Here is a 21,755-nt window from a genome sequence, read left to right as displayed (position 1 = left end):
CTCACACGCATGCTGAGTAGAATCTATTTTTACATGGCAACTGAGAGGACGAAATCAATGATGTGTCTACCTCTCCTTCATTCAGTTAGTTTAAGCTTCAGATGAGCTTTTACAATATTTACACACAGTCTCACACCCCGGAAGACATTTCTCCAGGAGTCCTCATGTTTTTATGGCAGTTGTTATACACAAATATACAATAAAACATTGCTACTCTTGAAGGTTTATAACTACATATTGATACACAGTAGATACTTGTATTTGTGAAATTTGACAAATCATGACAAAAATTGTGTCTAGTATACATTTGTTTTTCATTACAAATACATTAGACCTTTGCATACAGACGATAATAATATACATAAAGAAACATTGTTCTGCTCTGTTGCTGTTGGCATGAATTTCATCGTTTACAGCTGATACATTCTGAGAAATGATCTTCTGAAACATATTAGTGACACAAACATTTTCCAAAACAAGCCTGGATGTGCTGGCAGCCTGTTCATCAAGCAAGTCGTAGAAAGAAGAAAACTGCTGTTACATTATTCTGGGATGTTTTTTTTGTTTTTGTTTTCCTACCACAGTGCTAATTGACGTTAATTACAAACCACCAGAAATGAGATAGAGTTGCATCATTGAGGAAAATTCTTATTTGCAGTGAGCTTTAGCTGAACCTGATTATTCAGATGTCTTTCAATCTATCAGTCAAACAGACTGAAAATTACTACAAAGCATAATATTTCAGTAATAACTCTTTAAGACATAGAAATCTACAGTTTAAAATCACACCGAAGGAGAAAATTGCTAAAACACTGGAACTCAGTGAATGAAATACACAGTGATTGGAATGAAATGTTGGAATGTGACTGAAGGCAATATATTTAAAATACAGTATCAGCTACGTTAATAGATTGTCCTTAATAATTCCTCTCAGCACCTATCAAGTTGGTGGTTTGTTAACAGAAGAGTTTCAGTGGCTCAAAAACATGCAAACCAAATGATCAATTGCCTGAAACGGGGCTGAAGATGTTGTAGGTTGGAATGTCCCATTCACATTGCAACAATAAGAAAAAAATAAATAAATCACCCAGTGAGAATGTGTGTCATTCTTTGGAATCTTGCACATGCTCTATATTTGGTGTAGATGTGTGATCATGTTTTTAAAGGATCCATTATATTTACATCATCAGAGAATACATGACAGTATTTTAGGAAAGCATTATATATATATATATATATATATTTTACTACGTAAAGTTTTGCTAATAGATCCGATTTTTGGCTGTACTATAATTCATAAGCTTACGCATGAGCAAATTTACCACTAAAGTAACTTTTGGAACAGGCTGATCATCGGTGAATGTAACTCTACTGAAGTATTAAGGTAGTTTTGAAGGCACAAGAAAATACGAGAAAACATCATTTTGAACTGAACTAACAAATATTGCTAATTTATCTTTACTTGATTTTACTAAAATTAAAGTTTTCAAGGATACTTTTTAAAATTATGATGAGACAATATTTGCAAACACGTGGCCGGGTGTAGTGCTTGTATGGAAAAGCACACACATTCCTGCTGATCGTGTAGATATTTTAGATCTCAGATTTTCCCAATCTCATCAGATCACAGTTAAATTAAGTATCCACTGTGTACTACTCACTTTATTTCAGTTCCTGGCTCATTCCTCTTCTACAGCAAAAGTTGAAAAGGTTAAAAATGCTTAAGTTGTAATTAAACGAAGTAATTCTATAAAACGGTACATTAGACTTCTACAAATATGCTCTGGCTAGTCTCATTCTCTTAAACCTTATTTAGTATAGTCTGAATATTTATACAACGGCATGAACAGGTCTCCACTATGCCTTAGAATTAAAAAGTGCTAATGTTAGAGACTTCAGGTTAGCTTACATGAGGGTGTCAAAACCTTTGCTTATATACAGTATATATTGAATTAAATTGCTAATTGAATCAATCAGAATATTACAGAATTCTTTGAATCCAGTGCTGAGACCTACTGTTTCCACACCATTCCTTAAGGATAATGTAATTCAAGAACTGGATTTTGTTAGTTAATGGGACATTATAAAAGTCCAATAATATAATTTCCATATGTATAATTTCAGTTTGAATTTTTGCATCTGACATCTGAAAATGTACATCAGAGTTGAGATGGCCCAGTCTAATCTAATATACATTATAATCATTTAGTGCCAGATACGCTTTTAAATGGACAAAAGACTAGACTAGAGTTACAGTTACTAGAGGACAGACTAGAATTACTTTATTTTATTGATTACATGACTAGTGACATGTTCCTGCACAAACCCCAGTTTGGGAAATTTACGTAATGTAATATTTAATGCACTTGATTTTGTTAAAACAATGAATGGAATATTTTCTTTTTCTTGTATTTTTATATTTTACCGACCTTAACCCTAACCTGACAGTCTACTGATAAACTAATACACTAAGAGTTAGCTGACCTATTTGCAAAGTCATTTATAGTTAGTAGAATGTCTAGTGTGGCCCATAAAAATAAAGTGTAACCAAATCATTTTTCAAATGTTTTGCATCTCCTTATGATTACACAAAAGCAAAGAATACCAGAAATTACCCAGTAAATACAAAATTCTCCCCTCAAAATGCTTGCTTATTTCTGAATGTAAATCTAATTTTGAAATGTTGCAGTTGTTTTTATTTAAATAATTACATAAAACCATTTTAAACGATAAAACCTTGATCCATACGTGTCAGTATAAAGCCCACTTTTACATCGGGCAGCAGATCATGAAAGAAAAAAAGTGCACCTTATTAGTTCACCTTTAGGCCCCGATCACACCGAACGCGTTTTTTTTTTTTTTGGCAGTGAGAGGCGCCTTTTTTTAATTGTTTTGCGTATGAAAGGCCAAAAGGGCCTAAAACACGTGAATTTTAACGCGTATTTCACACGTATTTAACGCGTTAACAACACGTATAAAATTCACGTGCTTTTGGCCTTCCATATTTGCGCGCTGCTTATGCACACCGGGCGCCTCGCGTTTTTTTCCATTGTCCAATCGAATGAAAGGAGAGGCGGGATTTCCGTTGTGGTGATTAAAGTTTACTGTTGCTTAGAAAGTCGGGAGACTGCAATAATGGATAAGAAACTTGTGGTGTCTGTCGCGGGTTTTACCCGGAGCTGTATTTTTTTTTTAAGGTTTTTGTTAATATGGCAGTTTACTTTAACAGCAAAAAACAACAACAAAGATTTTAGAGCGCTCGCGCAATCCTTTGATTAGACTGACAGGACAACTGATTTGGTGGTTGCCTAGCAACATATATATATATATAAAAAGGCAGCGCACTGCTCCTTTTTAATAATCACCAAAATTATTATTTATGTAGAATTCAGCACATTTTCTGTGGTTTGTTTTACCCATTTCGACTGTATATTAGTGTCAGTACAACTTTGTTTTAATTCTTAACCCCAAAAATGTATTTGTGCTTATATCTGACTGTGTTATTTATTTCTACAGTCAAAGGGCAAAATAGTGCTGTCATATACATTATATACATATATATTTATCCTCAGCTCAGTGCACTCAAACGGTGTTCCACTTATGCTTAAGATTTACAAATGATATATAATACATATTTTACTCAAATCACCTTGCCTCACTCAGCAATGTGCTTATGAAAAGTATAACTACATTAAACACATACAAGCAATGTCTTTTTTTTTGTTATGTAAAAGTACATTCATATGGTTATGCATGTTTTTTTTAACTATTATAGATGATGGTAAAAGCAGCAAGATTATAGATATCAGACTAGCACGAGGGTAAACATGGAATGCTAGCCGACATTCCATTGCAAGATAATACATTGTTTTGGGATTTCCACTGGGACATCCGTACATTTTTCCTCTAAACTGTTGGGGAACTGTTTGGGGACTGCATGGAACGGAGAGTACTTGAAAAGTCTAGGCTTCTCAGTACTAAAATTATTATACTATAGCATCAAAAAATTGTTTTAAATGGTCACGCATAGTGACTGTTTCAATTAATGTGGTAGCTCTATGATTAGAACCACAATGAGTAAACTGAAATTAGAAATAAAAAGGAACTGAAAATTCTGACTATATTTATCTACCTGAAGTGAAGTGTGTCAAGCGCCATATTTGAATATGCAGACGGGTATCTGCATATAGCGCACGAGCTGGATTGACTATCTTCATAATGCTTTTTTGGTCCCTTTTTCGTAATTCAAGAATGTGAACTTCTGAACATCTCTTCTTGTGCTCCATGAAACGGAAAGTCATACAGGTTCGAAACGGCACGAGGGTGAGTAAATTATGACTTTTTTCAGTTTCTGTGCTGGGTTTATAGGGCCAAAACCCATTACAAATAGCCAACATCAGTAAAATCGAAATCGGTTTAAAAGTATTACCATGGGATGTACTGGAGTGTTTCTAGGCAACAGGTGACAGGCAGTAACAGGAAGTCGGAAAGACAGGACAGCAGTGACACTGGAGTTTGGTGAGAGAGTGGAAGACATCTGTAGTTTCTTCTGTTTCCCTCAAAGTTTAAAGAACACAGTGCAGAAGCACAGGAGAGCAGATGACATGCTTTATCCCCCTCCAGATCTGAAGAATAGGCATAGAAAAGAGGGAAAATAAAGGAGAAGAATCAATATGTTAAATGATACAACTCACTGTGCATTGTTTGTATTCTTTATTTGCCTGTAAAATGAAGGCCATATGAGTAACTTCTAATCAAGAAGTAATTGAAGCAATTATGTGATTGAGATGGCAAGGGTCATTCCTATTTTGCAGTTAGAAAAAAAATGAATAGCGCCACAAATGTAACCATTGCTCATGATTGAGGGATTAAGAGTTTGCTTTTTTTTTTTTTTTTATAATTTTTTTATCCATCTTTTCAACTATAATACTTCTAACAGGGTAGAAAGTAAAGCTGAGGACACTAGAAAAACCTATCAAATTATTATAAATTAAAATTAGGTTTTCATTAAAGAAAGAAAAAATGAAACAAAATGTGTAATAAGTTATGTTATTTCAGCATCTTTGCTTTCATTCTTTCTTAATTGTTAGTTCAATATGATCAGGAAAAAAAAGTACACTGCATAAAAGGAATGACTTGCCACATTAATTAATTAAATTATTTTACTTTTTTTCCATATAATTACATGTAAATGTATTATTCTAAGAGTTTTTTAGCAACCTAAAATCAAGCATTGAAACACTGAGGGCTTAGTATTTTATAAAACCCGATGGTAAAATGACAAATAGATTTGAGATTATTGCATAGCACAGTTTACGCACTGATGTAGACAACTAGCAGTGTTCTGCACTCATATAGTTAATATGAGCAAAACATGCTGTGAAAATGCTGTTTTTGCTATTTCTTCTTTTTGTCTGTGAATTCACAAAAATCTAGCTTTTATTAACATTTAAAAAAAATTATTAATCTTATGTTTAATAACATTTTCCCACCAAAATGTGCATCACAATTACTGATACCTCAAGACATTTTAAAAATTAACAAACATCTAATTCACGTATGTTCATTCATATGTTTTTCTCAGTTTGGGAACAAAAGTGATGTGTATTGATTGATGCATTGAAATGAATTTGTAACAAAGGTAATGCAAACATTAAAAAAAAAAGAATGAAATAAAACTCAGAGAAATTAAATGGGCAGGCGGAGACGTGAACACAGCTGGTGTAATGTGTTAGGTGGACATCACATGTCTTGTTGGGCAGGGTCATACCTTCCTCTTCTGATATTTCTGTATTCAAGAAACAAAACAGAGAGAGAATGAATGGAATTAAATTATGCAAAAGTAAATGTCGCATTAGAAACTGTGCTGCATTTCCCATAAAACTAAGATCAAGACATAATTTACTGCAGCCTATAAATAATAGGGCAATGCAATCAAAAGATATTTTGTTTTTAAGATTGTTTGATGCATTCCTGTACATGACCATGTATTTAATCAGAGTTATCAGAGAACTACTTATTGCATTTGACACTAAACTACACAGTTTAGAGTGGAGGAAACACTTTAAATGAGTTGCAGATGTCAAAATAAGATACTCCCTGGTCAGGCTTACTTTGTTTGCTTTCTATCCCGTGTTTCAGAATGATTTTTTTGTTGTTGTTGTTAAGAAAAAAAAAAAACATTTTAGAAACCCTTATAGAAAAAACGGGGAAAATACTTCCAGAACCAAGGCTGCTGAAAAAGCAGGAAGTCACTGTTGTGCTCTTTTACAACTGAAATAAGAAGTGAAGGAGGACAATGGTACTCGAACAGCTTTTTTGCAGTAATTGTGGAAGTCTTACTTGAAGCCCCAGCCTGTTCCTCCCAATACTATAGCTGCCAGCAGTATCGCTCCCGCTATTGAGCCAATGATGATATTTGTACCACTCGGACCTGTGGACAGACAGACAGAGAACAAAAAACAGGCATTTGTCATTGGGTTTCAGTTATATTCTTGTCATATATTTTTAATCATGATTTAGTCATGTGCTTTTATTTTAAAGGTTAGTTTTAGTCTAGTCTTGTTTCCTGTATTAATTGATTTTAGCTTTGACTCTAACAGTGGGCTCATGCTCTCTGGAGAAGGATGCAGTGACATCTTGTGGTAACATTTGGTTTGACACTTATAATTATTTGTCTCTACAATTATTTGAGCTTCTAACCTAGGAGAATCTTAGAAATGACTGATTATTTTGCATATGCTTGTAAGTTAGTGGTTCCTAAACGTTTTGAAATCAAGAGACTCCATTGTAGTCAATTTTTTCATGGCACCCACATAAATAAATGAAAGGTTTCCACATGAGCGCACAGCATGGGACACACCAAAAGTCAAATACTCCAAAAATGTGACAAAAAGCCAATTGCGAACCCATTGATAAGCCACTTGACTGATTTGAGTTCCTTGTTATATTTCTGAACCATAAAAGTGCTGAAGCTAACTGAAAACCGATTAAACAGTTGCATTCCGAACACAGGCAAAGAGACGCTGGTCCAACAAAAGCCGAACACCCATGTGACATGTGACTGAATGTGTACCTTTGTACTTCTCAGGACCGTCTGGAGGCTGGGGGTCTGGAATAGGGTCATATACACTGCAGTCCTTCCCAGTGTAGTCTGCGTCGCAGATACACTTCACCTCATTACTGCACGTCTGAGACAGAGAGAGAGGCAGAGAATGTTATGAGCATAAAGCTGGAAATAAATACCTTGGCTCATATACACTACAGTTTAGCAAATTTATCTGGACAGTCAAAGGTTCAGTGAGAAATACGGATGTAAGACAATTATATTAATCTGTCACATGGTGAACAGAGTCAACACTGTCAGTTAAATCACTGCTTATTAAATTTGGAAAATCTTAAACTTATATCAGACATTTTGACAACCGGCCATTTTTCACTTAAAGGGTCAGTTCACCCAAAAATGAAAATTAGTCCATGTTTCACTTTTGGACTGTTGAACAAAAAATACCTACCCATGCCATTATAAAGCATGAAAGAGCCAGGACCATTTTTAATAGAACTCCGATTGGATTCGTCTGAAAGAAGAAAGTCATATACACCTAGGATGCCTTGAGGGTGAGTAAAACATGGACTAATTTTCATTTTTGGGTTAACTAACCCTTTAAGACAAACGATTGTATCTTCATTGTTTTTGAGTACTGTTTACACTTGCTTACAGCAAAACTGACCATTATCTAAATCCCTTCATTTCTTTCTCAGAGCATCAGACTTTTCAGAGGTTTTTAGACTTTTCAACATTTGATAATTTTTCATTAATACTTAAAAAAAAAAAATAAATAGCTTACTCGTGCTTTGAACAAAACAGACCAATATTTTAAAAAAGGATGAGAGAATATATCTTATATAAACCCTCGAAACAGTATATGACTGTGATTTATCAAAGAAGAACAGCTCACCCCATGATCAGAGCACACATGAGAAGAGGACGACCCGGGACAGGATGACAGGTTGAAGGTGGTGACCGGCAGACAGCGATGGTCCAGGCACATCATATTCGGACCACATGGTGTGCCATCCTCCACATACCCGAGATCAGTGCCATCTTCTAACACTGCATGACCCCCACTGAACATAAACAAACAACAGCTCAGTTTTACACACTAATGCACACTGCAAAGTAGGGATGGTTACGTGGAGCTCCTTCCTTTAAATAGAATAAAACAGAGGGGTCTGGAGATTAACAGTGTTTATTTTCTAACACACTCTCGTGGCAGTTTGTAACCATTTCAAATGAATTCGTACAATCTCATCTGTATGTTTTTTGCTTTTTGCCCACTGATGGTTAGATTTAGAGTTTGTTTCCGTATGAATCACATTGTACAAATTCATGAGAAAGCAACTCATTAAGTAGTTGCATCCTCTCATGAGATTGGGTTATTAACTATTTTTAAGACACTGAGGTGCTGCAAATGCAGCAGCCTAATTTAATTTTAACCAGCATTAACCTTGATTTCCAGTAAAAATATCTGAACATGCTTAAAATAATTAACTATACCCAAGATAAAATGTATGCATTTACCGACAATCCAGGTACTTGTTCTGATGGTAGATAGTAAGACTTGTGATTTCTCCATTTAAGTCTCCATACCGTGGTTTTGATGTGATATTAGTGCATAATAAAAATCCGCACAACACATCCCTGTGAAAACACACGGAAATAACAGGGAAGACAGACAAAAAGGGGAAAAAAATGAACTTTCCAGCAAAGGGAGAAATATCATCACTGAACAGGTTAAAACAGTGTCCTGCTTGTTTATATACTCACTGTTTATTGCACTGAATCCAGCTGTGTGAGCTGCTGTCCTGACCGCAGTTGCCACGCTCCGTACCTTCAATGTTCAGCTTCTCATAACACATGCGATCTGCTGCATCTAATGACACACACAGTCAAATAAGCCAAGCATTGAGCATGTGCAGTTCTAGTATTAGAATTAAACAAGAGATATGTACATGCACTTAAACTATAGTAGACACTATACTGCATGTATGCCATGAATATGGTTGACAGCTTTTTTTCCATTTTTCTACAAATATTAGCCTACTTGTTATATTAATATATTACATATTATTATTAATATATTATATATAAGTATTACCCTGGACCACAAAACCAGTCTTAAATGTCAATTTCTTTTCGAAATTGAGATTTATACATCATCTGAAAGCTGAATAAATAAGCTTTCCATTGATGTATGGTTTGTTAGGATTGGACAATATTTAGAAAATCTGGAATCTGAGGGTGCAAAAACAAAACTAAATATTGAGAAAATCGCCTTTAAAGTTGTCCAAATGAATTCTTAGCAATGCATATTACTAATCAAAAACGACGGTTTGACATATTTGCAGTAGGAAATTTACACAATATCTTCATGGAATATGATCCTCACTTAATATACTAATGATTTTTGGCATAAAAGTAAAATCTATAATTTTGACCCATACAGTGTATTTTTGGCTATTGCTACAAATATACCCCAGCGACTTAAGACTGGTTTTGTGGTCCAGGGTCACATGTATGTAACATGTTACTTTCACGTGACACTTTCCCTGACAAATACAACTGAAAATGTCTTCTTTGCCATTCTGGTTGAAATCAGTAGTAAAAGTCACTAATGTTAATGGAGCTGTTGGTGAATATAATGGCTATTTCTAGAGAGTATGTGTCAAGCTTATCAGTGACGGAAAGATTTTCTTTCAGATTTATGTTTTAAAAACATGTTTCTTTTAAAATAACACTGTATACTAACTATCAACTAGGGAATAACAATGGCAAACACATTTATAGCAATAATTAATCTAGGTTACTCTTAATTATATGGTTCCATGTTTATGAGTTGTTAGCAGACATTTTTAAAACAACAAAAATAATTTTCAAAATGATTAATTGCGCCAATTTAAAATCACTATGTAATCACAGCCATCATTTGATGCCATGCAGACCAACATCTGAATAGGAGCAAGTAATCTACGGAAATTCATCTGACAAATACAGACAGCTCTAATATCCTGTCTGATGCAGGTTATCAATATTAGCACATATATTGCCTCTATCATCACTCTTTTCTACAACCACCTCAAATCTTCAAATCAGCTGAGTGCAGAGTTCTGCAGGCATCTTACATGTTTCATTAATCATTAATCTCTTTGTTTACATTAATATATAATGATGCCTGATGAAGCATTATATGAATCATGTAAAATTAAAGACTTGAGATTTAACAAAACATCTAAACAGTATAGATCTACACTGACTAAAACAATTATCAGCAGCTGGTATTAATCATAACGTCTATATCCATAGTTAATATTCATGATAAACAATATATACAGGTGCTGGTCATATAATTAGAATATCATCAAAAAGTTGATTTATTTCACTAATTACATTCAAAAAGTGAAACTTGTATATTATATTCATTCATTACACACAGACTGATATATTTCAAATGTTTATTTCTTTTAATTTTGATGATTAGAGCTTACAGCTCATGAAAGTCAAAAATCAGTATCTCAAAATATTAGAATATTTACATTTGAGTTTGAATAAATGACCATCCCTACAGTATAAATTCTGGGTATCTCTTGTTCTTTGAAACCACAATAATGGAGATGACTGCTGACTTGGAAATGATCCAGAAGACGAACATTGACACCCTCCACAAAGAGGGTAAGTCACAGAGGGTCATTACTGAAAGGTGTGGCTGTTTACAGAGTGCTGTATCAAAGCATATTAAATGAAAAGTTGACTGGAAGGAATAATTTGGGTAGGAAAAGGTGCACAAGCAACAGGGATGACTGCAAGCTTGAGAATACTGTCAAGCAAAGCTGATTCAAACACTTGTGAAAGCTTCACAAGGAGTGAACTGAAGCTGGAGTCAGTGCATCAAGAGTCACCACGCTCAGACGTCTTCAGGAAAAGGGCTACCTTTTAGAGCACTTCATGCTTCCTTCTGTTGACAAGCTTTATGGAGATGCTGATTTCATTTTCCAGCAGGACTTGGCACCTGCCCACACTGCCAAAGGTACCAAAAGCTGGTTCAATGACCATAGTGTTACTGTGCTTGATTGGCCAGCAAACTCGCCTGACCTGAGAATCTATGGGGTATTGTCAAGAGGAAGATGAGAGACACCAGACCCAACAATGCAGATGAGCTGAAGGCCACTATCAGAGCAACCTGGGCTCTCATAACACCTGAGCAGTGCCACAGACTGATCGACTCCATGCCACGCCGCATTGCTGCAGTAATTCAGGCAAAAGGAGCCCCAACTAAGTATTGAGTGCTGTACATGCTCATACTTTTCATTTTCATACTTTTCAGTTGGCCAAGATTTCTAAAAATCCTTTCTTTGTATTGGTCTTAAGTAATATTCTAATATTTTGAGATACTGATTTTTGACTTTCATGAGCTGTAAGCTCTAATCATCAAAATTAAAAGAAATAAACATTTGAAATATATCAGTCTGTGTGTAATGAATGAATATAATATACAAGTTTCACTTTTTGAATGGAATTAGTGAAATAAATCAACTTTTTGATGATATTCTAATTATATGACCAGCAACTGTATTGTCCAATACAAGAGACTCTACTCACTGTGGCTCCAGAGCGCCTGGCACTGGGCATCCCTGGTCTTACAGCGACCCCCATAGCAGCGCCCCTGACAGAGCAAGAAGCGAGTACATCAGCTTACCATATACACATACTGTATACACTCAGCCTGACTTACACTTTTGAGTCCATACACTAAAAAGTTTAACTATAAGTCCAAGCCAACTGCCAAATCAGCCAGCACAACAAGTAAAAAAAAAGATTACTGAGTGCATTATAATTTAAATCTCATCCATGTAATTGTTTAACGAGATATGTCTGCCAGTGTTACGCAGTAAATCATGTAAACAAAATACAGTAACAATGCTTAGTACTATGGTTGCAAGAAACACGTAAGGTTCATATTTGACAGAAAAACAGAAATTATTTTACCAGTCCAGCATTGCACATGTAACCATCCAGTTTGTGGACATTATGTGGACACTGTTTGATAAATTAATGAGAAGCATATGTAAATTTCTTACATTATTATGATTACCATTATTATGATAACAATGATTTAAATGATGATTTTATATAAATGTATCATTACTTTACTCGAATCGCCAGTGCATGTTTCCGGCACATCACAGTCATTCACTGCATCCCTGCAGATCACTCCTCTCTGCTCATACTGCGACACACAAACAAAATGAATCGCACTAAATTATAAAAAAAAAAAAAAAAAAAAATCAACTGATGACTAGTCCCTTCAAAAATGAATAGCGCATCCTCATGCTCTTCCAAAGCTGTATAGGCCAATTCACACTGCACCGACAGACAGCAACAGACACACCTTTGTCGGGTTTTGTCAGATCGGTGTGTTACCCCTGTCAGCATTTGTTGGTGTTGGTTAGTGATTATTTTAGCCATGTAGAATCAGCATTTGGAATGTCTGAAAAGTGACATACTAATCTGGGGACAGTGGCCGTTGGTCTGCATCTGCCGGTGCAGTGTGAATTGGCCTTATGACTTTCTTTCTTTTGTGGAACACAATAGGATAAATTTTAAACAATATATTTATGGGAGAAACATGTTGAAATTTAAAAATGTATTCACTGATCCTTCTCTCCAGTAAACAGACAGCTCCATTGTGGATTGGATAATGGAGTCAACTAACTTAGAAGAGTCTGATGTGTGAATGAATCACTGAGGCTGTTTTGTGACATGGGGTGGCAACTGCCACCCAAAGAAAAAGCATTGGGACCTCCACATTAGTATGCCAATGTATTAAATATAAGTATAAACATTTTCCTGGACCAATTAGCATTTCAAACTTCTAGCTGTGAGATTGGCGTTTGCGAATTAAAAGTTTTCCCGGTGACAACAATAGATGTACAAGATCAAAGGCTTTTCAAAGTCTATTTATAAATTAAAAATCAATTAAAAATATTGTATATTCTTCTTGTTCTCCTTTGCATTATTAACTTGATAGTTTAAATGTTAAAAATGCATTTAGAACATTATACTGTACAAGTGATGACTTGGGGTCATGGCTTAATTGTGTTGCGTTTACATTGATGAAGTGATTTGAGAGAAATGACTGAATGAGTTAAAATCATTGAGATAATATGCTCAAATGTACCATTTGGCATAGAATAGAAACCATCCGACAGCACATCTAAAAGTATTATCTCAACAAATCAGTGGTCTGAGTGGCCATATACTGTAAGTTACAAACAAGTAAAATGGTATTTCTTCATAGATTCTTTTGGTGGTGCTTCAATGTGTAGAGATGAAAACGTGATGAATAATGACTGATAAAAAAATAACTTGCTGCTGGGTTTTTCTTTGTTCCATTGAAAATGGCTTAAAGTGCAGCAGAATATGCATGACAGTGTATCAAAGAAGCTTCAGTAGCCTGCAGACATTTAATGTTGCAATGTCATGAATGGATCTGCCTGTATTTGGCAAGTGCTAAGGAAAAAAACTTAATGATCCATGGAAGCGAAAGGCATGTTGGCCTGAATTGGATGTCTTGTGCTCTTCCAAAAAGTGTTAATTGACATTTATATTTTGCTTAAGAGGCTAAAGTCTAAATCTGTTGGCTGTTGAACTCACCGATTCACTAAAAGAAACAGTGACACATTATTGCAGTGAATCCTTTTTTGAAGGATGTTTCTTTGAACAGTTCAGGTTGTACAAAATAGCTGTTACATTACCAGTTATCAGTGCCACATGTGAACAGAGTTTTTCAGCTTTGAAGATAATCAACAGTCACCCAAGGTCTACAGTGGCAGAGTAGATTGTCAAGTTTGGCTGTTCTCAGCAGTGAGTCAAAACACACCAAGGTCTTGAATTTAGATGACTTTGTGAAAAGATTGGCTAAACAATACAGACTTGCATCCTTTAGATGTCAACTGTAGAAAATATGTCTGCAATTGTAGATGTCATGTCTCTTTTAGTTTAGTCTTTTATTTTGTCAAAATCATGTTTCCGATTTTGATATGTGATCTTGCCATGTGAATACTTTTCTTCATGTGTTACGTTTTCATTAGGTATATGTTTGACTTGAAGCGGCACTGTGCAGACCGATCGGTGTATAACATCCAAGTATCGTGAGAGCGATTGGAAAGCATACAGAGCCATCTGCTCTCTATAGCTCTCGCAGGACTTTGATGTCATATACCAATCAGTCTGCGCAGCGTCACTAGATTTCTTTAGATTTCTTTTCTTGTCAGTTTTATTTTTGTTTTTTTTTGTCACTTGTTGGTCAGTATAATAGTTTGTGTAAAACTCAGGAGATATATCAAAAGTTAAATATATTTTACCATCTAACATTATTTATCCATTCACCCAATCCATGCATCTTGGAAGACTTGGAATATAGCACAAATCATATGGTCTACTTATACGGTGCTTTTGCATCCTTTATAAATCTTATAAAAGTTTTTCATTACCAGTAATTACTTACATTTTCTTTGTGTACCACGGAAGAAAGAAATTCATAAAGTTTTGCAAGGATATGAGGATGAGAAAATGATAACAGAATTTTAATTTTTGAACAAACTACTCCTATAAGTCATTATTCACAGAAAACTGCCCTCTCTGCCATAGCCTTCAAATCACATTCATACGTCTGTATATTCAAACTTTGTGTGTTGCGATTCACTGCGTGACACAAGAAACATGCCGTCTTCATGCTGCAATTTACACAAACGCATGAGATCTGCAACAGTGGAGGGGAGTTTTCAGTAGATAATAACTTAAATGTGTGTAGTTATTTTTACACAAAGCTATTGTATTATGGACATTTTCTATGATGCTTCATGAGCAAGGACTGGCAAGCTCCAATAAGGACCAAAATCGCCACTATGATGGTCCTATTTGGAGATCGACAACTCTTGGTAATGACATGAAGGTGAGCATATGATAATCAACATTTTTAGGTGAACAATTCTAACACCACTTACCTTGCAACGGCTACAACAGAGTCCATTGCTACACATTGCATCATGGGTCAAAGTGCATTTTTTACAGCATGCACCCCCAGCACGAGAGCAATCCTACAAGAGTGCACAGCCAATAAGAACATCCCATTAGCTTATCACAAGATTGCAATAATCAGCTTCCTGTTCTCTTATATGAACAAACTTTAAGGGATAGTTCACCCAAAAATGAAAACTCACCCTTCTCTTGTTCAAAACCTGTATGAGTTTTTTTTTCTCCATTGAGCACAAAACAAAGATATTTTGAACGATGTTGTTAACCAAACAGTTGACAGTAGCCATTGACTTCCATAGTATTCTTCCATACTTTCGGAGTCAATGGCTAATGACCAAATGTTTGTAAATGATGAGTAAATGATGACAGAATTTTAATTTTTTTGTGAACTATCCCTTTAAGGCAGGTGATATAATAAATTATATAAGGAAATGTGAAATGTGAAGGCATCTTGTCACCCACCACTTGGGAGCCACAGTCACATTCTTCTCCCTGTTCCACAAAGCCATTGCCACATTCAGGAGGATCCAACAACTGTAGTGACAGTAAATATGTAACTGCCCCATACTTTTATTAAATATGTAGTGTTGAGCAAGTTAAGTAACCTACAGTTCAAGCTACATGGTAAAAGTAGTTAAATACATTAAAACTACTTCATATATTTATTGTGATGTCTGTGGTGGAAGATTTCCCAGCATGCACAAATAAGTGGCAGAGTGTTTTTTTTTTTTGTATAATTTCTACTGTTGTTAAATTTGATTATTTTTGTGTTATGCTGGGTGTACCTTGCCATTCTAACAGCCATAAAGATCTACTTTTATCTGTCTTCTCATTTTCCAAGATTGTGAACTCATTGTTTGCTACATAAGTGTCAGAATTAGGATCTCTGGAGAAGGAGATAGAAGACACTCTACAATGCTTGATGTCACTGGATCTCCACCACAACTGTCACAAGGCACAAGCACTGTGTGCTGGTCAGTGTTGGGTGTAACGCGTTACTAAGTTAAATTTAGGTAATTTAATTACAGTTACTTATAAAGTACTTGCGTTACATACAGTAAATAATTTCAACAGTTCTAAAATCAATATTGAATTTGAAATCTAAATTTACCGTCTAAAGATAAAATTAAATGCAGCGTCTTTAAATCTCTGTGCGCCAGCACGTTCACTTTCAGTTAATCCTGATTCACAGAGAAACCTTAAACACTCAGATACAGATAAGACTAAAATCAATCGAATCTAAAAAGGGCCTGCTTTAATTTGTGTACACTGACAATAACAACAAAACATTGTGCTTTTGCAAAATAAACAAAACAAACAGGGTGCACTTTCTGCCGTCTAGGTCTCCGTGAGCAAATTTCTAGCTTCACAAATTCAGCGAATATTTGACACAGAGACATGAGAAATATGTCTATAGAAAGCTTGTGTGTCTACTTTTAAACGAACAAATTCAAATCGAAAACGAATATTCTCTGATTATGTAATCTGTATGAAACTAAAGCGAGGTACAGTCTTTCCTGTATCTGAACGCTTGAAATGTCTAATTTTAAATGAACGAATTCAAAATGAAAACGAATATTATCTGATTATGTAATGCGTATGAAACTAAAGCTAGGTACAGTCTTTCCCATATCTGAGCTTGAAGTGTCTAATTTTAAATGAACTAATATTCTCTGATTATGCAATTCTTATGAAACTAAAGCGAGGTACAGTCTTTCCTGTATATGAAGCTTGAAGTGTCTAATTTCAAATGAACGAATTCAAATCGAAAACTAATATTATCTGATTATGTAATCCGTATGAAACTAAAGTGAGGCACAGTCTTTCCTGTATATGAAAGCTTGAAATGTCTACTTTTAAATGAACGAATTCAAATCGAAAACTAATATTCCTGATTATGTAATCCATATGAAAGCAAGGTACTGTCTTTTCCGTATCTGAGTTTTAAGTGTCTACTTTTAAATGAACGAATTCAAATCGAAAACGAATATTCTCTGATTATGTAATCCTTATGAAACTAAAGCGAGGCACAGTCTTTCCCGTATCTGAGCTCATTATATGCAGTTAAAAAAAAAATAATAATAAAGATTCGTCTAATTTACATCGTTTTTAAAAGAGGTCCTGCTACGAGGAATTTATACCTCAGAAGAACAGCGCGATCTGACACGCCTTTATTCAGCAAAGACGACAATTTATGTAATTTATTCTTACCTAAATAACGTGTTATTTTTACATAAACCTGTACGGATTTTTACTAGTTGGGCTTTTCCTGAACATCTTGCCAAACTGAAATGTAACTATTGTTTAACTGTTCTTAAGCTTTTTTGTTTTCAAGATATTTTGTTATTCAAGAGTATTTCTATTTGTTAACCAAAGAAGGTTACATTTTTTATAAAAATGTTTAAGTATTGCAGTTGTAAAGCTAAAAGGTTAAACTATTCTATGTTTGACTCAAATTGAAAGAATAAAGAGTTTAATTTCTATTAAGGTTTATAGGGATTTTAAGATGTAGCCTAATTAGCAATTTAAATAACTAAGGGTGTTTTCACACCTAGTTCGTTTAACCCTTTCAAACGCTCTCGGAGCAGTTCAGCGTGTATATGTGATCTCAGACACCACTAAAAGGACCCAAAAGCGAACCGTACTCTACGGTTTGTTTGTGGGTCCGTTTGTGGTTCAATATCTTCATGATATGCGAAAGCAATGAGATCCCGGCCCGCTTTGCGTTTCGTTTCGACATGTGTACCTGGAGTCTTGCCATACCTGCAGCCATGTTACGTCACTACTGTAACAACAGAAAAAAACTTTTCACCATGGCAGGTCGTGGGGTTGTGTTGTCCCAGGAGGAGAGTTGTGCACTTATTGAAATTTGGAAAGATGATTACATTAAACGGCAACTCTCCTCAACCCATAAAAGTGTTTCTTTTGTTTGCCCAAAAAATGAAGGAAAGGGGAGAACCGCGCTACAATGCCGCATTAAAGTGAAAAAACTTTGCCAGAAGTACATGAGCACCTGGGACAAAATCCGTCGAAGTGGAGAGTCCACGGAAATAAAGGATTCCTGTCCCTTCTACGAAGATTTGGACGAAATTTTGGGTGCAAGCACTTGTGCTTGCCCCACAAATGTTGTCGAAGGTGGAAGTGTAGCAAGCAGCAGCAGTTGTTGATAGTGTTGGAAGAAAATTTTCTTTTTAGTTGCTATCCTTTTCCTTTTCCGTTTTTTTCAGATGCTTTCCTTTAGTTCTGCTTTATCTGACTCTTTCTCTGTTTGTCATTTGCTTCAAAATGTGCCACATCCATGTGATGACAACATTTGAAGATGCCAGTTGAATACCCAAAATCCACTGCTGCAAAGAAAGCTGGGGTCTGAGTTCTTATAAAGTTGTGGTGTGAACAAGAAAGGGTCTGAGATCTCTTCATTGCTGAAGAGGACCAAAAAAAGAACACCAAAAGGACTAAGGTCACTTTCGGCTGGTTCCCTTTCTGGTTCACTTTAAGTGAACTGGGTTTGGTTCTCTTAAAACGAACTATATGTGAAAACACCCTAAGTTACTTATTGAGTAACTAAGTTACTTTTCAGACAGAGTAATTAGTAAAGTAATTTAAATACAATATTGATGACTTTTTGAAAGTAACTTACCCAACACTGGTGCTGGTACTCACACATTAGTGTCTGCAGCAGCATGTCCATCTCTCTCATGGACAGTGAATATTGTATTGGAATTAACAGAGAACACTCAAGATCCTGAGGAGCTGCACAGTGTTGATGGAAGGAACTCAGGCGTATCAAGAGCCTAGAGCCAGGGAGACCTATACTACATACCTGCACACCGACAGTGATGCAACCTGCAACCAAAAGGAATCTACGATTTTAATTAAAGCGAAAGATTTTGCTAATGCACATTGTATATTACATATAACACTGTATGCATATGCGAGTGATTTGAGAGTTTGAAAAGAACGGTCCTCCTGAATGTCTCTCTACACACACAGTCAAAGGAGTATACTTTGAAACGTTTTGCTCACTCCACTATGCACGAGATGGAGCGGAATGCGGAAAATAAAGCCTACCTGAGCCTCAAGAAGGGGGCAGTGTGACGTCTGTGGTGCTTTAGGAGTGGGATTCCAACTTCCAGCATTCAATGTGGCATAAGTGGAACAGGTAAACTGCCATTTACAGTTTATACCAGGGCTCCTCAAATCTGGACCTCGAGATCCACTTTCCTGCAGAGTTTAGCTGTAACCCTAATCAAACACACCTGAGCATGCTAATCAATGTCTTCAGGATCATTAGAAAATCACAGACAGGTGAGTTTGATCAGGGTTGGAGCTAAACTCTGCAGTGGATTGGACCTCCAGGGTAAGATTTGAGGAACCCTGGTTTATACTGACAGATTTGTACAGGGCATAATTGGCACTGGTTATATATTTGCTATTCTTTTTAATTATGAAAGTGTTGTAAGCTCAGTGTAACTTTGTCATTGAATTGCAAATGTTTTTATGTCACCATGACTGGCATGCTGAATATCCAGGACTCAGCATATTGCGTTGTTAACGCTCAATAAAATAACATCTGCTGTTGTAAAATGTCTTCTTGTCCTTCAACAAAGATTAGGTCAAAGACTACACAATTTGCTAGAATACTGTCTGTGAAAATGCACCGTAGCATTTGATAAAATCACTCTACTACATAGTCAATAAAAAAGCTTTTTTTGCTTGTAATGTTGTCGCAAATATATGCTAATAATTTTTTTTCTCCCATTTTTAGAGGATGTTCCAGACAAACCTTGTTAGGTTTATTGAAGAGGCAACTCCCTCCTCCTTGCTGGAGGAATTGAATGTACTCCTCTATACTGCACCGTGAAAACTTTCTGGGTAGATAGTATCTGTCAGGATGACATAATACAGTTCACAGTGTTCAGTAACCCTTACATGGTACTGTAACGTGTGTAAAACTAATTGATTTAAGGAACAGCAAAATGTAATTTACATTTGACAGACATTTTTATCCAAATAAACTTCATTCAATGTATGCATTATGGGTCATCCTAGGGATGAAATCTATGACTTTAGTATTGCTAATATATGCTCCACCAGTTGTGCTACAGAAACAAATTATTTTGCGGATATTAAGACTTGAAATACTCTCCATGGTGAAGCAACAGTTCAAATAGAATCTTGCAGAGCAAATGGATCTCACAAATGTGTATAGCTAGCAATCTGAAGAGTAACAATCTGGATTAATGGCAAAGACATTTGAAGTCTATGACCCACTTGAGCACTGAGGTTACAGTAATGCAAGAAGGTTGTGCGCCATTCAGAAATGAATTGAGAATGGTTAAAATTCAAATTCAAATCCTAAATTTAAAGCGAATCTGAATTACGGTAGAAAACATAATGCAGAATTGCAATTCAAATTTGAATATACTGAAGTAAAATTGCAAGTCAATTGCATCAATTTGACTTAAACGTCGTTGGCTTGTTGAGCCTTGTTTGTGAGTTTGAGGTTTTATAGGCCTTAGGGGCAGAGAAAATGACATAAATTTCATTTCAATGTATTTAATTATTCAACTTTATTGGACCAGGGTTGAAGAGCACTTCCAGAATGCATTAACTGTGTTTAATTTTTTTTAATTGCAATTCAGTAAATTCCTCTTTCTGTCATCCTGTGTGGTATGGTCAATTCAATTCAATTCAATTCAATTCAATTCCTCAATTCTGAATTTTGCCCAACCTTTGCAAGAACTCTCATCAAGCACATCATGTACAATGGGACCTCATGCTTGCAATGCAATTGCCAAACATTTGTGATTGAGCTTATGCACTTGCATCGTACATTTATCTAGCATGAGTATTAAAATAAAAATGCACCTATACAAAGACCAAATAACATGACTCACCCGGTATCCTCCATGATGCAGCCTAACCACGGATCTGGACACTTACAGTCTCCTACAACACAAACATTCATTACAACAGTCAACAGTCCTCATTTATTTTGAAATATTTCATCAAGAGTGGAAGGACTGTTTATGGAGTGGAAGGATGTTTACCTGCAGTAGCACGATCTTTATTCCACATCATACCAAGGTTCTGTCCTAAACTCTGACACAAGGTTATAGCCATGGGCCCCACGTTTCCATACTGACATGCACACACGGATGAAAAGTTAGTAGTCATTTAGCAGACTATTTAATGCAAAGTGTCTTGCAGTAAGCTTATTACAGAAATAACCCCCCTGGTGATTATTAGCAGCATCAAGTGGAATTGTAAAATAAACTTGTATATTGTGCCTTCTAAAAGTTTGGAAACATTCTAGGCAAAGTGAGGTTGAAAAAACATCAGCAAGTCCTTATGATTTTGTGATAACTTTGCACTGGGGAAAACAAGATATAAAAATATATTGTATTAAAATGATTTATCAACATCTCTAAACAGCACTGTAAAAAGTGTTAAGTTGACTTAACTTAAAAACAATTGAGGAAACCCGTTGCCTTAAAGTTATTAATTAAATAAAAAATTTAAAAAAAGTTAAATGAACTTGACAATTCACTTAACTTATTTTTAAAATTATTATTTACTTAATAACTTTAAGGCAACAGGTTTTCTAAATTTTAAGTTAAGTCAACTTATCACTTTTTACAGTGAGTGTTCTAATTGG

The 21,755-nt window shown here is 35.4% G+C and overlaps 1 protein-coding gene across 4 annotated transcripts in view; it reads right to left on the bottom strand.

Annotated features, from left to right (window-relative positions):
* Window positions 1–1,233: 1,233 nt before the first annotated feature.
* The window catches only part of adam11 (ADAM metallopeptidase domain 11), a 45,368-nt gene continuing 24,846 nt past the window's right edge, over window positions 1,234–21,755 (bottom strand). The window contains exons 13-27 of one of the 4 annotated variants that reach the window (XM_058793020.1): window positions 21,148–21,238; window positions 20,995–21,046; window positions 19,881–19,980; window positions 15,557–15,628; window positions 15,064–15,156; window positions 12,204–12,284; window positions 12,044–12,094; window positions 11,657–11,720; window positions 8,828–8,933; window positions 8,582–8,701; window positions 7,959–8,127; window positions 7,076–7,190; window positions 6,343–6,433; window positions 5,771–5,788; window positions 1,234–4,625 (exon numbers count right to left, since the gene is read on the bottom strand). In XM_058793020.1, the coding sequence (XP_058649003.1) occupies window positions 4,610–4,625; window positions 5,771–5,788; window positions 6,343–6,433; window positions 7,076–7,190; window positions 7,959–8,127; window positions 8,582–8,701; window positions 8,828–8,933; window positions 11,657–11,720; window positions 12,044–12,094; window positions 12,204–12,284; window positions 15,064–15,156; window positions 15,557–15,628; window positions 19,881–19,980; window positions 20,995–21,046; window positions 21,148–21,238 (1,239 nt within the window). In that variant the 3' untranslated portion in view covers window positions 1,234–4,609. Of the gene's footprint in view, window positions 4,626–4,650; window positions 5,789–6,342; window positions 6,434–7,075; window positions 7,191–7,958; window positions 8,128–8,581; window positions 8,702–8,827; window positions 8,934–11,656; window positions 11,721–12,043; window positions 12,095–12,203; window positions 12,285–15,063; window positions 15,157–15,556; window positions 15,629–19,880; window positions 19,981–20,994; window positions 21,047–21,147; window positions 21,239–21,755 lie in introns of those variants that run through there. The other 3 variants (XM_058793022.1, XM_058793019.1, XM_058793021.1) reach the window with 3 other exon arrangements.

This window comes from Onychostoma macrolepis, chromosome 12, assembly GCF_012432095.1.
Source record: "Onychostoma macrolepis isolate SWU-2019 chromosome 12, ASM1243209v1, whole genome shotgun sequence".
Lineage (NCBI taxonomy): Eukaryota > Metazoa > Chordata > Actinopteri > Cypriniformes > Cyprinidae > Onychostoma > Onychostoma macrolepis.
Note: the sequence above shows the minus strand (reverse complement) of the source record. Positions and strands in the feature narration are given on the sequence as shown.